This window comes from Oryctolagus cuniculus, chromosome 14 (genome assembly GCF_051225735.1).
Source record: "Oryctolagus cuniculus isolate XC-2025 breed Fujian yellow rabbit chromosome 14, ASM5122573v1, whole genome shotgun sequence".
NCBI lineage: Eukaryota > Metazoa > Chordata > Mammalia > Lagomorpha > Leporidae > Oryctolagus > Oryctolagus cuniculus.
In genome coordinates this window covers 32,352,487-32,372,338 of record NC_142880.1, presented here as the reverse complement: position 1 = coordinate 32,372,338, position 19,852 = coordinate 32,352,487, and the positions used below count along the sequence as shown (strand labels likewise).

Genomic DNA, 19,852 nt, shown 5'->3' with positions numbered 1-19,852 from the left:
AAAATACAATAAAACAGTAGTCAAACCTCCTTTCTCAAAGTGGGAATCTTCTCCACATGGATCCTAACGGTAGTCCTCTGACAAGAGGGCACAGAATTCACTGTCTCCAGGGGTAAGCTTTTTCATCCCTGGGAAGAGGGGCTTACAGTCTTCTGCTCTTCTGGATGTTTCTAATTCTTTAATATGGAAATGAGCGCACTTTTCCCTCACTCAGCTGACAGCCCCACAAGGAGCTGAGGTGGCTTCCACAGTAATGCCCAGACCACCACCTCTCATTCCGACTTCCTTCCTAGCTATTCTTTCCTGTTTATTCTTTTCTGTCAATGTCACTCTAAAAAGAAAAAGGAAATATCCAAGAACAACTGGATCTGAGATAGCATGAGATAAAAATTATTTAACAAATAACTTGACAAAATTATTTAACGAAAGCTTCTTTATCTCCATGGATCTTAACTGTGATTTATTTGATGTCAACATCCTTGGTCACGAAGATAACCCCAATTAACCACATTGGATGTGGGAGAAAACAGGAGCGGCTTCATAATAAAGTTTTACCACTGCATTAGCAGTAATGCACTGCAATAAAAACGCGGGGCAGGTTAGGACTCTGCCACAAGATTTCCTGCAAATGCTGGTAATTACTAATGCTTTGCTACAGTAATACTTAAAAGGAACACCATTATTAATGTGGGCTCGATACGCACTGACAACTTCATCAACAGATACAAAAATCTCCTGACTCTGAATTTTCAAAGGCTTGTTTAAAGATTACTTTTCTCTCACTGCATTACCTGGTACCATAATCCACAACCACCCAGTCTTTTGCAGTTCCTGTGATAGCATCATGATGTTGAAACAGTCCCAGGTTCCTTCTGGCTTCTGTCAGTGACGTGTAATGTGGTGATGAAAGAAATTTCTTTATCTTGTATTTCTGAGCTTGCTTCAGGGCGAAATGGTAAAGAATTTCAGCAGCCCTAGGTGCATAAAACAACCATTAATTTTTATTTCAAAACATTGTAGTTGATAATTTAAAATACATGGCTGATATTTTTAATTATGTTAATACATTTCAATATAATTTATGAAAAAGATACTAATAATAAACATTTCTACAAAAGCACAAAGGTACCCAATTCAACATTATTTAAATTCTCAATCATCAAAGAACATCATGTCTACACTGATGTCAAGGATTCTTTTTCTAGATGATCCTGGAAAGAAGCCAGCACCTGTTGGCAGCAAGACTGGTTTATTTATGTATAACACAGTGAAAAATATTTGAAAGCAGCAGCAAGAAGAGGCTAAACGTCTCTTCTCTCCAAGAGCAACACAGCCATGTACCGAGCACATCACCAGAAAGGCATTCCCTCTCACACCTGCACGTTAAGAGTAGGGAAATGCATGCTGATCTGAGTGTGGCGTGCAAAGGAGAGGCAGAAGTTGATGCCCACGACTGGGACAAAAACAACAGTTAGCTTCAGTTTTGAATGACAACGTACAACAAATATAACTGAAGAATGTAAAAAAAAAAAAAAAGAAAAACTGAAGAATGTAAACTGAAAAATGATAAACTGGATAACAGCTGGTCTAAGAATAGCTTGTGGGGAAGATTATGGAGTCAATGATCTTTATCTTTTAGTTATTTTTTTCAATCAGAGGACATAATTCAAGACAAGTTCCTAAAAAGGATCTTTAAAAGTAGACAAGGGGGTGGGGTTGGGCAGCAAGGAAGGGTAAGCTGCCATTTGGAACATCCACATCCCATATCAGAGTCCCAGGGTTCAAGTCCTGGTTCCACTTCTGGTTCAATTTTCTGCTAAAGCTCACCCTAGGAGGCAGCAGGTGATGGTTCAAGAACTTTGGGTCCTTGCCCCTGCATGGTAGACCCAGATGGTGTTCCAGGCTTGGCCTGGACCAGCCTTGGATGTTGCAAGCATTTGAGAAGGGAACCACAGGATGGAAGTTATCTTTCTCTATCACTCTTTCAAATAAATGCAAAATAAAAAATGTTTAAAAAAAAAAAACAAAACGGGGTGGGGAGGGGAAGAGCAGGGATTGGAGATATAGGAGTTCCATGCTTGGTACACTGGTTACAACGCCCACACCCATGTTAGAGAGCCTGGATTCGAATCTGTGCTCAATTTTTAAATCCAGGAGGCCGGAGCTGTGGCACAGGTTAAAACCCCAACCTGCAGTGCCAGCATCCCATATGGGTGCCAGTTGGAGTCCTGGTTGCTCCACTTCCAATCCAGCTCCCTGCTAATATGCCTGGGAAAGCAGCAGAAGATGGCCCAAGTCCTTGGGCCTCTGCACCTGCGTGGGAGAGCCAGAAGCAGCTCCTGGCTCTTAGCTTTGGATCATCTGGGGAGTGAACCAGCAGAGGAAGACTCCTCTCTTCTCTCTCTGAAACTCTTTCAAATACATCAAATAAATCTTTAAAAAAAAATGTAAATCCAGGTTCTTGCCTATGCATACCCTGGAAGGGAGGAGGTAATGGTTCAAGCACCTGGATCCCTACCACTCACATTCATGTGGAGTCCCCTGGCTGTTGCAGGCATTTGGGGAATGAATCAGTAGAAGGAAGACTCCTCTCTCTGCCTTTCAGATAAAGTAAAAATAATTTTTATAGACGTCATGGCTCAGTGGAAGAAATTATATATAAAAGATTCTATATGCCAAACATGTTAAGAACAATAACAAAGAAATGAATCAAGATTCAGGAAAAAAGAAATATTGGAAGTAGGTATTTATGTTGTTAAGAAACAAAAAGAATTTCCCTAAATTGTTGAAATAATTAAAAGATAGTAAATAATTAAAAGATAGTAAATAATCTCCACTTTTAAACTCTAATCCTTTCAAAAATCATGGCAAAGAATCACTAAGATCAAACTAAATAAATTATGCATGTATGTTCATATTATTTCCATGGCAAATATTTCTGGTTTTAAAAAGAGTGCTTATACATTTATACATATCCCAAATGGTTAAAAAGTAGACTTTAAAAATATTTCTCTTCTTGGGGCCGTTGCTGTGGCACAGCAGATTAAAGCTCTGGCCTGAAGCGCTGGCATCCCATATGGGCAATGGTTCTAATCTCTGCTGCTCTTCCGCCCATCCAGCTCTCTGCTATGGCCTGGGAAAGCAGTAGAAGATGGCCCAAGTCCTTGGGCCCCTGCACCCACATCGGTGACCCAGAAAAAGCTCCTGGTTCCTGGCTTCAGATCGGCGCAGCTCCAGCCGTTGTGGCCATCTGGGGAGTGAACCAGCAGATGGAAGACCTCTCTCTCTGTCTCTACCTCTCTCTGTAACTCTTTCAAATAAATAAATCTTTAAAAAAAATTTCTCTTCTTTATTCACATTTTACAAATGAGCATGGAGATGAAATATTACTATTACCAGGCAATAAACTCATTTCCAAGTAAATTAATACATTTAGAAATCTACAACTACTTTACAGTTTTTGCTTTGTTTCTGAAGCAGAATTTTCAAAATATGTATCTAGCAGTAACCAACACGCCTTAAATATGTTTAAAAAACTAAGATTGCGGAGCCAGCACCATGGTTCACTTGGTTAATCCTCTGCCTTGCAGTGCCGACATCCCATATGGGCACCAGGTTCTAGTCCCAGTTGCTCCTCTTACAGTCCAGCTCTCTGCTGTGGCCCGGGAGGGCAGTGGAGGATGGCCCAAGTGCTTGGGCGCCCACACCCGCGTGGGAGACCACCAGGAGGAAGCACCTGGCTCCTGGCTTTGGATCGGCACAGCGCTGGCTGTAGTGGCCATTTGAGGAGTGAACCAACAGGAAGAAGACTTTTCTCTCTGTCTCTCTCTCTCTCACTGTCTATAACTCTACCTGTCAAAAAAAAAAAAAAAAGATTGGGCCAATGTTTGCAACTCCATGACATTTAAAAATCCCTTATTCAGGGGTCTAGAAGAATCTCCACATTACTTAGTATTTTATTTTTTCATAAAAATTTCAGAATAACATAACAAATTACTAAGATTCTATTGGGCAAGCATTGTAAATCTCTGTATTATGTAAATAGCACTTGACTAGAAATGTAAGATATATTTCTCCCAAATAGTCAGAAGCTAGGCTTTTGAAATAACGCCAGCAACAGCAGAGCAGTAACAGTAACAAGAACAAACACTACTAAACTAAAGTACATGATTTTTAATACCAAGCCCTTCTAAAAAGTACTGGGCATCCAATAGCATCTAAATAAAGTTTGATACGATCTAACTCTTTTATTTAACCCCGAGATTCAACCTGAAAATGAATTATCCCACCAGGCCTGACAGTGAGAAAGCCTCTGCAGCCCTTGGGGTACCTTACAAAGAACAATCAGACTCTGTTCGTGAGAACCATGCTCCCCAATATGGCAGCACTAGTCACATGTGCCACCAATACTTACTTCAACTATAGTTAGAAGAGATTAAGAATTCAGTTCCTCACTAACACTGATCACATGTCAAACGCCAAGCACTCACACCTGGCTAATGGCTCCCACACGGGACTGTGGCAGAAACAGAAATGACCGCTGCAGAGACTTCTAACGCATCATAATTGAGAGTTCCACAGAATACTGCTGGCTTGGTGTTTTATGTTTTCTATGGACCTTTCCATGCCCACCAATATCAGTTTACTTTTTTCAACCAGTTCTCATTTTTTCCAAATTTGTTCTCCTAAGCAGAAAAGCATACCTATACAAATGTGTTTCAAAAGAAACAAGAACTGATACAGCCTGAAAAGTTCTCCCAGGTATGAAACACAGGTGTGTGCACCTTGAGGCCCACATGCGGGCCGCTGTGCGGGCCGCTGTCAGCTGCCACTCGCTTGTATTTTGCTCACCTATGTTTGCAATAATCCAGCCTGCCAGATTCCCGGTCTGCAGAAAGACACACAGGATGCTGCCACTGAATATTTATACGGTGTGCAAATAATGTAGGCAAATTAATGAGAAAAATACAAAACACACAATTCAACTCCTAGAAAATCTAATTAGATAAACTGCTTTTCCTCCCAGAACAAAAATCCATGTAATAATTTAATTGTACTTTGGAGACATATTTCTAGATGGCATGAAAATTTTATAATTACATTAAGCCCATCATAACACTACACAAAAGATGTATATTATGCAAAACTCTCCAGAAAGCCTAAAATAGCATAAAAGAAACGTATAAATAAATGTAGCTATCTAAAGGTGAAAGTACCGTAAATGGGATTCCATGACTCTATCCAGCCATTTGTAAAAGGGTCTAGATGTAAAGTAGCCACTCCAGTAATGATCGTCCCGGTCAGCGTAGGTGAAAAAGTCTCCACTTACAACAGGGAACAATGATTGGCCATTCTTACTCTCAGTTGTATCTGCTTTATCCAGTGCATCAAAATAATCTGATAAAGTTCCAAACTGTATCTAGTAAAGAAAAAACAAGGTTATATTTCAATAATTCATTTCTACCTTACAATTTATCACTTCTTACACTGAAAGTTGAAGTAAATAATAAAAATCTTTGATGTGCTTCCAGATGTCAGCAGGTTGAGACACCGCTGGCCATGCAGGTGGAGGCCAGCTACTCTACTTCCAATTCAGCTCCCTGCCAATACGCCTAGGAAGGGAACTGAGGACGGCTCAAGTATGTGAGGCCCTGCCACCCATTTGGGAGACCCAGATGGAATTCCTGACTTCTGGATTCATTCTGGCCCTGTCTCAGCCGTTGCTACTATTTGCAGCAATGAAACAACTGATGGAAGATCTCTCACTCTCACTCCCAGTCTCCTTCTCCCACTACCTTTCATATAAATCAATAAATCAATCTTAAAAAAAAAAAATGTGTTTCCAAGTTAAATGAACCAAGAGCTCAGATTTAACAAAAATCAAAGCAGGAGGGGAAATACTTCAGTGACTTTCTTTTACTTGCATCAAGTCTAAATTAAATTTAAGAGAATACTTGTACCTCTAGAAAACCAGGAGAGCAGCTACTTAGATGTATGCATTTGTGGATATATCTTTACATATCTTGAAATTCTGGAGTGTGCAAGGACCTGAGCATGGAGTAATTCAAAGAGGAGAACAGAGCAAAAATAAAAGACATACATTTTGGGTGCAATATTCTAGACGTCTAGAAGTCTCGCTAGTACCTCTGCATGACTCCTATCCCACCAGCTTGCGGGCTTTCAAGGGAGAAGAGGGACTTTGAGAATGGCAGGTCACTGAAAAATGGACTTACTCTACCTGCAGGTAACATTGTGTAGAAGTAAAATACACAGCGATAAAAATTACAAGGCTGACTATTCAAATAGGTCTTTCTGACTAATCATTTAAAATGCCAATGTATAAATCCACTTTTATGAGACCAAACTATTCTACAAGTCAAAAGACACAACATTATAGCAGATCTTATAAAAATGTATGAAATGGAACTCTTGTTAAAAATAATTCTCGATTCAATTATTGTCAATAGCCATTGTCTATATTCCCGCTAAACTACAGTCTTTTTGCTTATTACTTGTTAACGTACTTGTTGAAGCCTTACTACTGTAATATAAATTTAAAATATGTTATGTCAAAAACTAAAAAAAAAAGAACAGAAAGGAAGAGAGGAGGAGGAGGGGAGGGAGGGAGAGAAAGGGAGGAAGGGACTATTATTGTGTTCTTAGAATTGTATCTACAAATCACATTGAACCTGTTAAAAACCAATTAAAAATTTAAAAAAATTAAAAATAAATAAAATAAATGGATAACTCAAAAGGGACTGTATTCTGTATTCCTTTTAATAGTGAGATGCTGACTATTTTGTGTTTCTGCCGTACATAGGCAGACACAGACGTGGTAGTCACTTTGATTCACTGGCATGAGTTTAAATTCTGTCTCTACCACTTATCCCACACAAGGTTTTGGGTATATTACATAATGTCTCCTGTTACAGTTAATAGAGTTCTAAGTATGAAGTTTAGATCAGGACAAGCAAGTAATGGTGTATATTTTAGAAATTATTTTGCCACTGCAAAAACAAATATGGACTGGAAGCATTACAACACTGATACTAATAAGTAAAATACAAGCAACCATAATCTAATTGTGTTACAATGAATTTTATTCAGCAACCAAGGTATTTTTAAATCATTACTTTATTAAAGATAATCAATTTACAATTATATAATCTATTTATCTGCTATTTTTTCTCATTTTTATTCATTTGTCAGGGAAAGAGACAGAGCAGAGCTCTCATCCACTGGTTCACTGCCCAGAAGCCTGCAAATGACTAGTGCTAGAGAGAGGTCAGAACCAGAAACTGAGAACACAATTCAAGTTTCCCATATGGGTGGCCAATACCGCTATCTCCCATATTCTCACACTTGTGGGAAGAAGTTATAATCAGGAGACACAGCCAGGAATCAAACCCAGGTACTCTGATGTGGGATGCACGCTAAACACCTGTTCCATCATACTGTTATCTTGGCTTTACCAGACACAGCATGATCTTCTGCAAGTCAATCTATTTGTGCCTCTGTTTCTTTATTTCTAATGGGAATAACCATATTACTTACCAGAAAATGTTCAGAGAATTAGGTTAAATAAAATACTATATAAAGGTAATAGCAAATAATAAACGTTCAGCACATTTTAGCTAACAAGCATTATTACCTGGCAGCATTAGTAGGAGCCAGAATATGTGTGTGTGTGTGTGTGTGTGTGCGCGCGCGCGCGCGCGCACATACACGCATGTAACCAAAGAAGAGAGATCACAACGAGAAGGAGACGTAGTATCATCTTCATATACAGAAGGCACAGATGAGCCCAGATATTTATATTTAATAACAGTAGTAAAACTTCAATGATCTGAATATGTCTGAATCTTACTTCCCTCACCATATAATAAGGATTTTATGTAGATAACAAAAATTTTTTGAGTTTCAAAATTCAGAAAGTTATGCATGCTAGAGTTAATATTAACAACAGAGCATACTCCTTAAAAATATTTCAGTCAGGGTTGGTGCTTGGTGCAGTGAAGACGCAGTCTGGGATGCTCACAGCCTGTATCAGAGCACCAGGGTTGAAGTCCTGGCACTATTTTTGATTCTAGCTTCTGATTAATGTGCACTCTGGGAGGCCCAAGTACTTGGGTCTTTGCCATCCTCATGGGACACCCAGATTCAGTTTCTGGCCTAACTTTGTCTTGGCCAAGCCCTAGCTGTTGTGGGCATTTGTGCAGTGAATGAGCAGGTAGAAGATCTGTCTCCGTTTCTGCCTCTCTGCCTATCAAATAAATAAAAATAACTAAATAAATACTATGTTCCAATTAATTTTAAGTATGAGCTAGATGAAAACACTTCCTTCTCTGCAATTTCTCAAATTCAAAAATTCAGAAGTATCACAGGTTTTCTCACCAACATACTTCCATTTTTAAGAACTGAAAAACAATCCTCTGTCTCTTTTAAATTATTACTTTTCATAGTACTCTAAATTTTTCTATAAAGTTTCATGGTAGCTCATAAATAGTCAATATTTGAGACACTTGAAATAATCAAACAAAAAATATTTAAGCAGCTTGCATCCTAAAAACCAGCAAATTCAGTCTTAAACATCATCCCCCACTAGGAGGACAATTATGTAGGAAAAATTACTTGTTTAGAAAGTGACAGTGAAAGACTGTCTTAGCTATCCCTGTAAACTCAATTGTTGACCTTTTGTTTTCTGTTAACTAAAGGAAAATAAATTAACACTTCCAGTTTTAAAAAAAGTAACTTTAAATATCCCACTGAGGAAAAAAGAAAAAAAAAAAAAAAAAAAACAAAGCAGCCAGGACTTAAAGGGCAAAAATTCTGGAGAGAAACAATGTGTCAAGGGGACTCCTACACTCTACCAAATTTTCATCCTGAGGCACTTGTGCAGTCACTGCAAAAACACGAAGGCCTAACAGAGAGCATGCTCTAGAAGAAACAACTGATAAAACTGAGCATCTGGTCATAAAAAATAAATAAAAACACTTTGCAAATGAGAAATATAAAGAGAATTTCTTAACTAGATAAAACAACTATACAAAATCCTTTAGCAAACATGACTAATGAAGGAGTACTGAATGTTTTCTCACTTAGAAGAGCACATCTACTCTTGTCACTTCTGTCCAACATTCTACTGGAGGAAACAGCCGTCGCACAGAACAAGAAAATAGAATAAAAGCTATAAACCTTGGGAAAGGAAGACATAACTAAGTCACTATTCATACACAGAAAATCAAAAACAATGCAACTATAATTATTAAAACTAATAAATAAATCTAACAGTTACTGTACATAAAGTAAAAAATGAAAAAGCCAGCTGTATTTACACACAAAATATACTATGTCCATGGATTATAGTCCAATATATATAGAGAAGTTAACTGTACTCAAATTGAACCATAGACTCAATGTAACTTCAACCAAAATTTTAAATTTTTGGTAGACATTAACATAGAACCAAGCTTCACCATTATATTCTTAGGACAGAGAACAAAATTGGAAGACTTACATTATCAGATACGTATCAGATTTATTATTATAAACTGTAGCCACTATGACAGTGTGAGATTCAAGGAGACCAATAAAACTGAATTGCGTCTAGACACAGATCCACGTAAGCGTCGTCTCCCTCATGATTAATGACACAGACGATATTGCAATGCAGTGGGGGAACCACTGCCTTTTCCAGTAATGCTGCTAGATGTCCATACAGGCAAAAACATATCTTGATTTCTACCCTCACACAACATATGGCAACTCATTCCACATAGATTATAGACATATCAGTAAGACAAACTTCTAGAGGACAGCTTCATTTAAAATGTATTTTCATGACAATGACATAAGCAAAAAATTTTTAAACAGAACATAACAAGCACTAACCATTAAGAAAAACACTGTCAGATTTAATTAAAATCATTAATTTCTATTCATCTAAAGACAGCACTGAGATAGTGAGAACCCAGGATACACAGGAGATAATATCTGTATAACTTATCAGAAAAAAAACCCCAGTCTACAATATATAGATGAAATATAAATAGTAAAGAAAAGACAGAAAACCCAATTCAACTTCTAAAAAAAAATCATCAAAGACTTATTTAGGCACTTCCCAAAAGAGTATAACCACATGGCAATAACAGGATCAACTTCATTAACTACCAGGAAAACACAAAATAAAATGACTGCAACTATCAAAAGGACAAAATACAAAGAGACAGAAAAACTTCTGAAAATACAAAGTCTGAGTAAAGGTGCAATTACTGAAACTGTCAAACAAAAAACCAACTAATGCATCTTTTTGGAAGACTGTCTGGCAACTATCTGCTAAAATCAACCACCTGCATATTCAATGACCAAAAAAAATTCTGTTCTACTTTATATCCATATAAATTCATACACATGTGACCAAAACATTCCTAAGATATTCAAAGCAGTTTTATTTGCAATAAACAAAAACTGAAAACAACCCAAATGCCCAAAAATCATACAACAGATAAGCTGCTGTATGTTCATCAAATGGACACTAAAGATACTATGCAGCATCAAAAAGGGATGACCTGCTGCTACATGCAACCATGGAAATAAATCTTACAACATAATGTGGAACCAAAGAAGTCCAGATGCAAAGTTATGATTATAGCTATGATTCCATCCATATAAAATTCCAGAACAGGGAATGCTAATCATGGAGACAGAAGCAAAAACAATGGCTACTTTTTCAGGAGCTGATGTTGAGTAGGAGGAGGTCTGAAGGCTTAGTCTCGATCTGGATGGTGGTTACACAGTGCATTTTTAACTTGAAAATTTAGTTGTATACTCAGGGTTTGTCTAATTCTTCTATGAGTATGATTCTTTGATTTAAAAAATCACTTTAAGGGGCTGGCATCGTGGCATAGTGGGTTAAGCCACAACCTGCAACACAGGCATCCCATATGGGCTCTAGTTCAAGTCCCGGCTGCTCCACTTCTGATCTAGCTCCCGCTAACACACCTGGGAAAGCAGAGGATGCTAGCCTAAGCCTTCGGATCCCTGTACCCACATGGGAGACCTAGAAGAAGATCCTGGCTTTGCACTGGTCCAGCCCTGGCTGTTCAGGCAATTTGGGAAGTGAACTAGCAGATGAAAGATCTCTCTTCTCTCTGTAACTCCTTTCAAATAAATAAATAAAATCTAGGGGAAAAATCACCTTAAAAATAAATCTCTAATGGGCACAGAAAGAAGGAAATAGGTAAAATACTGAAATCAGGACCAAATTCTTCTGAGTCAGGCAGGAAATCAGACCTGCTGTACAGAAAAGAGATACCACATACACACATCCGCTCCTCTGATCAAGCAGTCCTATTCAAAGATGATTTAAACATAGTCTCTGTTCAAAGTTCACATCTGATAGAAATTCAATTGTAAATATTTTGAATAAACTTGATACTTATGTATATTTGCTCTATTTAATATCATTAAGTTAAACAGGAATGCTTGTTATGGTATGAACAATGGTCCATCATCAGGTTTTTCATTTTCTACAAAGTAATATGATTTTCTCTCAGTACTGTTTTCATAGATCTTCACCTGTTTTGCAGGTTAACATGTGAATATAAGAAATGTGCTGAATAATTACTTTTTCATACAGGATTTCAAAGATGTACAGAAAGCCCTTAAAAGATTTATTAATCAAATGCATCATATGTCTCTTGTTTGCATCTTGACTCAAACAAAGCATCTGTTGAGAAATGTTTTTAGGAAGTCGGGGAAATCTGAATCTAATCAGATACAAGATAACATTGTATTACCACCAAATTTTCAGACATGACATTGGTATGAAGATTCTAGTTCTAAACAGACATCTTATTTAGAGACGTATACTGAAATGGTTACAGAGGAAGCTGTGTGTATTTGACACCTTCTCCAAACTAATCCCGGGAGTTAGGGCGAGGTGGCATAGTTGGGGGCAGAAATGAAACAAGAATGGCCTTGAGCTGTTCAGTGTCAGAGCTGATCCACAGATATGGGCAAGTGTGGTAGGGCATTCATGCCTTCTCAAAATTTTAGGTTACAGGCTAAATTTTCCACAAGGTTTAAAAAAAAAAAAAAGGGGGGAGGGGGGGCTGGCACTGTGGCATAGCAGGCAAAGCCACCACCTGCAGTGCCAGCATCCCACGTGGGCACCAGTTCGAAACCCAGCTGCTCCACTTCCAATCCAGTTTTCTGCTGTGGCCTGGGAGAGCAGTAGAAGATGGCCCAAGTACTTGGGCCCCTGCACCCACATGGGAGACCTGGAGGAAGCTCCTGGCTCCTGACTTCGGTTTGGCCTAACTCCAGCCGTTGTAGCCATCTGGGGAGTGAGCCAGCGGATGGAAGATATCTCTTTCTGCCTCACTGTAACTCTTTCAGGTGAATAAATAAATCTTAAAAAAAAGGTTATGATAAATAATGAATTTTAGAAATCTTCTCACTGAAGAAAATATTAGCATATTCTCTGGACATAAGACATCTGTAAAACTCATGACATGTTCATCTCCATCTGCCAGTCACATTACTAAATCATCAGGATGCAACTGTCAGTGAGAAAAACACTGGCAAAAAAACAGGACATCTCTGAAAAATGAAAATCATAACTTACTAGTATTTTTTAATTTCATGGCAGTAATGCCATTTTAGTGGTAAGAAAGGAACAACTTTAGAACTACAGTATGTGATAATTATTCTCTTGATGAATTTTACTATTACATAAGAAGTACATATTTAAAAAATATAAGGACATAGGACAAGGAAACTAAGGATATTGTGTTATAGGATCATTAAATAATGAAGGCACAACTTCAGATATAATATCAAATATTTTCTCATTACCTTTACTTTAAATTGAGGTTGAGAATTCATAAATTTAAAAAGCTGCCCATAATTCTTGAACTGTACGTCCCATTCGGTATATTCACAGAAGCGAAAATCATCTCCCAGCGGGACCAGAAGAACTTTAGTACGATAAAGCTTCGACTTCTTCCGATACTGATCTAGAAGCATCCGGGCCCTACAAAAGAAGAAAACGGGAAAATCTGAAGAGGAAGAGGAAACCCCCTGGTCTATCAATTTTTCTGCCAATACAGTGTTTCGTCAAACTTGGCTTTAAATACTTGTCAAACACATTGATAGGAATTACATACTATGGTGTTTTTGATAATTTTGTGTCTTTCAAAATTTACACGAGTAAAGTTGAACACCCTTCCATTTAATTACGTATTTTCCTGCTGGACTATGATGATGGTCTTTTTACTTTTTATTTGTTGAACTCTTTGGCAAAGCCACTAAGCCTTTGACTACAATGTAAATTAAATTTAATGTAAATTAAAAATATTGTCTCAAAAAATAAATGAATAAAATATTAAGTTGACACAAAGAAATTCAAATGTAATACATTAAAAGAAGTTATGGACTTTATTTCCATTTTAGATTAGTATGACTTACAGGGGCAGATTATTTTTAAACTATCATGAATTATCCATTTAATATTCATAAATTCTTATCAGAGGGAAAATCCCATCATTTTCCAAAGGATCATCTTAAGAGAAATAAGGTCAGGTGATCATTCAGGCACAGAATTATTTGGGCACCAATGCATTCCTGAAGCCCTATCACAGAGAACAGATCCCTGGGAAACCATGTTTTTAAATAAGTTCATTCAAGAAGACAACAGGGATTCTTATCTATATCAAATTTGAAGTTCACTTTCTTTTAATATGCTTTTCCTCACTTAAGATCTTAATAGCTTTATTAAATATAGAAAATGTACATTTTGAACAAGATGGAAAGGAATAAATCCTAACCTAAAACATGTTAAAGGACAGTATCTCCTTTCTAAAGAATGAAAACCAACTTACAGATTAACATTTGCCATCAGTAACCTCAGGACTCGTGACAAGGTCCTTATCTGATCACCCAGGTAAGGACTACGAGTTGAGCTAGCTATTTTGGTTTCTACCTCTCTGAGCACTAACCTAGAACAGGAAAGGCCAGCTAAACACAATGTGCAGATGTGATGGAATGGCTTTTATAGTTCATATTCTCATAGTCTGCAGAAAATCTCCAGAGGAAATGCTGATTTGGGACAATTTTGAGGAAGTCTGGAATACAAACTAAGAGGAAGGGCTTGTGAAATCAAATAAGCAAACGAATCCACAGTGATTCAGTGTTTATCAAGTCTAGGCATAAGAAATCAGCGTTTAGTGGTGCACATCTGATCAAGCAGTGAAGAGGCTGGTTAAAAGGCTCATGTAACGTTGGAGTGCCTGGGTTCAATACCTACTTTCAGATCCTGCCTCCAACTTCCAGCACTGATGGCTCAAGAGACTGGGCTCTTGCCACTTATGTGGGAGATCTGGAATGAATGCCTTGCTCCTGGCTTCAGCCTCAGCCCAAGCTCTAGCTGTTATGGGCATCTGGTGAGCAAATAGGAATTCTCTGTCTCTCAAATAAATAATGAATATTTTATTTTATGAAAATAATTAGTTTTTAAATAACAAATACGTGTTTTACCTATCATTCCAATTTGCACTTCAGCGATTATTCTAAAGTAAATTCCAATTCACAACAGAAAATCTTAGGAAAGTAACTCAAAGAACATCAATATATAATGGAAGGGGGCACTTTATAAGACTTATGAAAAAATTCAACTAAATTTAGAGTCTCACAGGGGCTTCTTAAATTTATTGTCTCTGAGATAGCTTTTATAAATATTAAATTTTAACCATAAATTAATAGCCTGGTGAGTAAAACATATCCTTAGTGCTCTTACAGGGGTGTATGTGTGTGTGTGTGTGTGTGTGTGTGTTTGTGTGTATAAAATAGCATAAAATGTAGCATACAATGTTTAGCTTTCCGAGATCAGCATTTCGCACAGTACTTAATTTTCACAAGCAATTTATTGATTCCACAGTTACCAAAACAAGTTTTAAATTATGATAATAAAAAGCACATGAACAATGAGATTAACCACATGGAAACAGAAATAAGACCAAAAGAAACAAGAATAAAATAGTATGTCAAGCACAAATACAAGATATACTATGACTGAGCATCCCACTAGGTTTCACCGATAGCCAGTGTAAAAAATAAGAAAAAGGTTTACTTAACAGATATTTCTCTATGCAAAGCACATACGGTGAAAGCACAGACTGATGGCATACCTTTGACTTGTGGTATCTATCCTAACTCTCAAGGTCCCGCCCAGGAAAGTGTCAATATTGGGAAAGCCAAGGTAAGCAGCCTATATGACCTGGCTTGTACTGAAGACATTTAATATCTGGAAAACTAACGATGAATGAACTGAACAAATGACATATGAAGATACACAGGTGCAATCTGCTCTTCACTTCCTCTACCGGGTATGAAACGTCTAAATAACTCCAAGATAAGAAAACATCCCTTAAACACCACATCATCGAAAAAGGTAAGTTAAAATAAACCTCATGAAGAATGTTATTTCTTTACTTGCAAAGTGAGCATTTGGCCTAGTAGGTAAGATGCCAGTTAAGAGAATCTGCATCCCATCTGAGAGCCTGGGTTACCGCTTCTGATTTGAGTGAAGCTTCTCACCAGTGCAGACCCTGGGATGCAGCAGTGGTTAAGTTCCTGCCTAGACTGAGTTCTCAGTTCGGCCTCTGCCCAGCTCTAGCTGTTGCAGTCATTTGGGGATGCAATTTTTTAAATTAATTTATTTATTTGAGAAGCAAAGTTAGAGAGAGAGGGAGACAGAGAGGTCTTTCATCTGCTGCTTCACTTCCCAAACGGCCGCAACAGCCAGAGATGAGCCAATCCAAAGCCAGGTGTCAGGAGCTTCTTCCAGGTCTCCCACATAGAGGAAGGGGCCTGAGCACTTGGTCCACCTTCCATTGCTTTCCTAGGCACATTAGCAGGGAGCTGGATCAGAAGTAGAACAGCTGGGACTTGAACCAGCACCACCCATATGGAATACTGGCACCACAAGCAGAGGCTTAACCTGATGTAGGCAGGTGCATAGGGTAAAATTGATTAGATTTATGAGCTGCAAGACCAGGCTTTTCACCACGCCCCTGTGTGATCTCACACCCCTACCAGACCACATCAGAATGCCCATCTGCCCATCAGGCTACCTAACCACACCCCTTTGGAAGTGGATAAAAGGCCTGGAACATGGTGGGCCCACCCCTTTTTTTATTTATTTTCCCCCACTGCCTTGGATCCCCTTGTTGCCCCGCGCCTTTGGGGCACGTGACCACAGGCTCTCTGCCTTTGCTCTGCTGCCCAAGCTAAGCTGCCAGTAGCTCCTCTTAACCAAATGCTTGCTGCACGTGGCTCCTGGCCTGGTCTCTGTCTCTGCTTGGTATGGCCTCAACCTAATCTTCAGACTTCCCTTTCTCCTCACTCTCCTATGCATTTCTCTCACTGAGTAAAAGCTTAAAAACTGAACATGTCACCTGGTCTATTTGAGCCAGTATTCAGAATTCTTTTCTGAATTCATGGCAAGAACCCACCCAGCTTATTAATTTCAAAGTTATTAATAAGCAGATCAGTTTCAAACCTACTATGCCACAGCATCAGTCCAGGGATGTAATTCTTTTTCTTTCTCTCCCTCTCCCTGTCACACTCTGCCTTTCAAATAAATGAGTAATTTTTTAAAAAAACCAAAGATACATCATCTGTATATTCACATTTTCTTTAGGGCATTGGAGTTGAAAAGTGCCACTAGGCTGTAATGTTGGTGTCTGACTTCCACTGATCATAGGTTTGAAAAGGTGGTATCTGGAGAAGAAGTAATCAGCAGAGTTTAATTTTCAAGACTCATAAGAAGTTGAAAAAAAAAAAAAAAACTACATAAGTGATACACAAACTCATTCATCTGTATGCACCCAAATACCTGGAAGACCTTTCCGAACCAGTGGAACCGACTGAGTACCAGGTGAGTCTCTCGGGGGGTCATTCTCAGAGGACCAGATGACACAGCAAAAAAGGCCTGAGCAAAGTAGCTTTTCTTCCCCCAACCATGCATGTCCAACAGGCACTCTCATTAGCATACAAAAAATTAAAAAAGAGGCGCACCATATACGTGGGCACTCCGGAACCACCCACCTGAAAACATGTGCTCAGATGAAAGTCTCCATCCCCTGACCCCTGGAGTTGACAGGAGCAGTGTAAACACCTGTAAAGACTAGGGGTGCTTGCCCGAGGCCATAGGTCAGGGTCCTGACCTCATCCCTCTGGCTGCATAACACCTGGTCTGACTGCCTAACCAGCCTCGCCCTCCAGGGCAGGCTGCTCACTGCTCCTCCCTGGTTCTCACTGCTGGAGGAACCAACTTTGGCAAGTTTTTCAAAACAGCTCTAAAAGTCAGTTTCTGGTAAAAGGGTTTCAGAGCTTCAAGAAGGCCTCAGTGCTAGAACACCTTTGTGCAGGAACATTTTCTTTAGGATCACAAGGATTCATTCAAAGTAAAACAACAAAAACAGAGACCCAATCTCACTCTTCCTCACACATTTTTCTGGAAGTGACTTTTTAGTTTTGTAATACATCTGATAGTGCAAAGACCTTAATGCATTCAAAAGGCTGTATTATTTTCTTAGCAGTTTAGTGTTGTTATACTACAACACCATGCTCTATTTTAATGCATTAAACATCACTCATTTTTAAGAGAAGTTAAACTCTAAGAGAATCAAAATGAGAAACTACAGGTAACTTAATTGAATAAGATGCTCCCATCATTAGCACAATTTTATTCTGAAGCAATGATTCATTCCTTTGATTTTCACTTAAATGTATTTAAGTATAAATATTCCTAATTAAAGTTTTCTGTAAGTCAAAAACATCAGAAAGATGCAAAGACGCGATTTCATCAGAGCTGGGCGGCATTCATGATTACTGAAATTGTTATTAAGGGAACAGATAATTACATTCCTTATGTGTTCCATTTCAATAAATGTGTTTTTGCAGTTGAGTTGCTTTTCCTACCAATTTGTACAATGGGGACCACAAGTTTTATTATCAACAAAAGTATATGAAATCAATCAAACGCAGTAGAAAGCTTTTATAATGAAGGCAAAGCAGATGATAATAATAGCATTTCATAGGTTATCCACTGAATATTGATCTACTATTGTTCACTTTCCATTACCTTATAACACATAAAAGGTATAGTTAAAGCCCTGGTATTTTCAAGTTGCTTTAGATGTGGTTTGAAGGAAACACCTCAATCAAGGGTAATGTTGGCTACTGAAGTCCACATATTCAGCAACTGACAACTGAGTAGCTACTTTGTTCAAGATGTTCTTATGAAATACATATTTCATACCTGCTTTGGACATTTGCAAGAGTTATTGGTTCTGGAGCTATTCCCCAGGGACAAGCGAATCTTCCTCCAGGAAGCCGTGTAAAATCAAACTGACAGCATATTTTAGGATCAGGTCCGCAGGTGTGAGGAATGTCATAGCTGTAGAAGGGCATCATGTGGCAAAAAATATCTGTGACGGATCCCAGATCTAAAATAAAGAGCCAACAGATACACCTGCATTTATAAAATGTGTTGCCTCAAAAACTGTTCAAAATGCCATTACTTCATTCATGTGTAAACACAGGCTCTTCCCTAAGTCAACAGCCCCTTTAACTACTGGTACACAAAGTCCAACAGCATTTCACGGCCATGCCACCCAGTTTCTACTGACCTCTAGTACCTAAATACAGCAGGGACTATAAACCAACACCTGCTGACCTGCAAGCTGAGCAGAGCTCTATGTTTCAATGGACTCATCCCAGGCCATGGTCATGTGCATCCATTCATCCCCATCTCCAGTAGCAGGACATACTGAGAGAGACCATGAGCTCAGCTGTAGAGGCCAGCAGAGAAGACAGGAGGGAAGGAAAAGGAAATGGGAAGAACAAGGGAAGAAGGCAGGGTAGGGACTCATAAAAACTGGACGAATTCCCATTTACTTCTCCCAGTGCGGAGACAACAGTCATGGAATCTCTTCTGAGGTTCACCAAGAATGAGCCAAGAGGTGTTACACCAAGAAAAGAGCACAGAGAAACAAAAAGCAATTGTTGGAAAATAAAAAGAGATATGGAAAATAAGTAGTTTCCTGATGCAGAACTGGTTTTCACCAAAACCTCAGGTCAGCATGGGCTGAGATCACCACGCTGGAGAGGCCAGAAGTGAACCATCTGTAAGACCAGAGGACTTCACTAGCATTTAAAAGCAGTTATCTTACTAAATATGATGCTGAGCTTTCAATACCCACCCCCTTACTTAGGCATAGATTTCCAATTTCCAGCAATGGTTAAGTATTGCTTTTGCAGCAGAGTAACAAAAGAAAGACAAAAAAGCAGCATTTACATTTTTTATAAAAATGAAAATAACTGCTTCATTAAGTACCAGAACACACAAACAAGTTCAACATAATTGGAAAACATCTTTCCAAAAACAACATGTTCAAATCTATTAGATTAAGTTATAAAATATTCCAGTTTTATCCACTTAGTTGAAATAATTACCACCTCCATTCCCAATTTTAAGACTCCTGAAATCTGTATATTCTGAGCTCTCAGCTGTTTCACTGAATCACACTCACCAGTGTGACAACAAGGATGCCGGTTGCAGTGCTTGCTCAGTGTACACAGGCAGTCACAAGCCCCAGACGATGACAGTTTCTGCTTCCTCTCTCATATGGACCAAGACTCAACACGCCACTACTTCTTAGACCCTACTACTTAGTGACCCATTTGTGCAATTAGTTTTATCTGTTGCATTCAGTTGTGTCTGTATTTTATCAAACCAGACTGTAATTTCCTGATAGGCAAAAATGTTTTCTACATGTCTTCTTGG

The 19,852-nt window shown here is 38.5% G+C and overlaps 1 protein-coding gene across 5 annotated transcripts in view; it reads right to left on the bottom strand.

The window, feature by feature from the left end:
• The window catches only part of MAN2A1 (mannosidase alpha class 2A member 1), a 169,590-nt gene that overhangs the window by 87,056 nt on the left and 62,682 nt on the right, over positions 1 to 19,852 (bottom strand). For 4 of the 5 annotated variants that reach the window (XM_051853587.3, XM_051853589.3, XM_089313108.1 and 1 more), the window contains 4 exons: positions 18,326 to 18,512; positions 12,859 to 13,036; positions 5,217 to 5,419; positions 792 to 974 (listed from right to left, as the gene is read on the bottom strand). In XM_051853587.3, coding sequence (XP_051709547.3) covers positions 792 to 974; positions 5,217 to 5,419; positions 12,859 to 13,036; positions 18,326 to 18,512 — 751 coding nt within the window. The remainder of the gene's footprint in view (positions 1 to 791; positions 975 to 5,216; positions 5,420 to 12,858; positions 13,037 to 18,325; positions 18,513 to 19,852) is intronic. The other variant, XM_089313110.1, reaches the window with a different exon arrangement.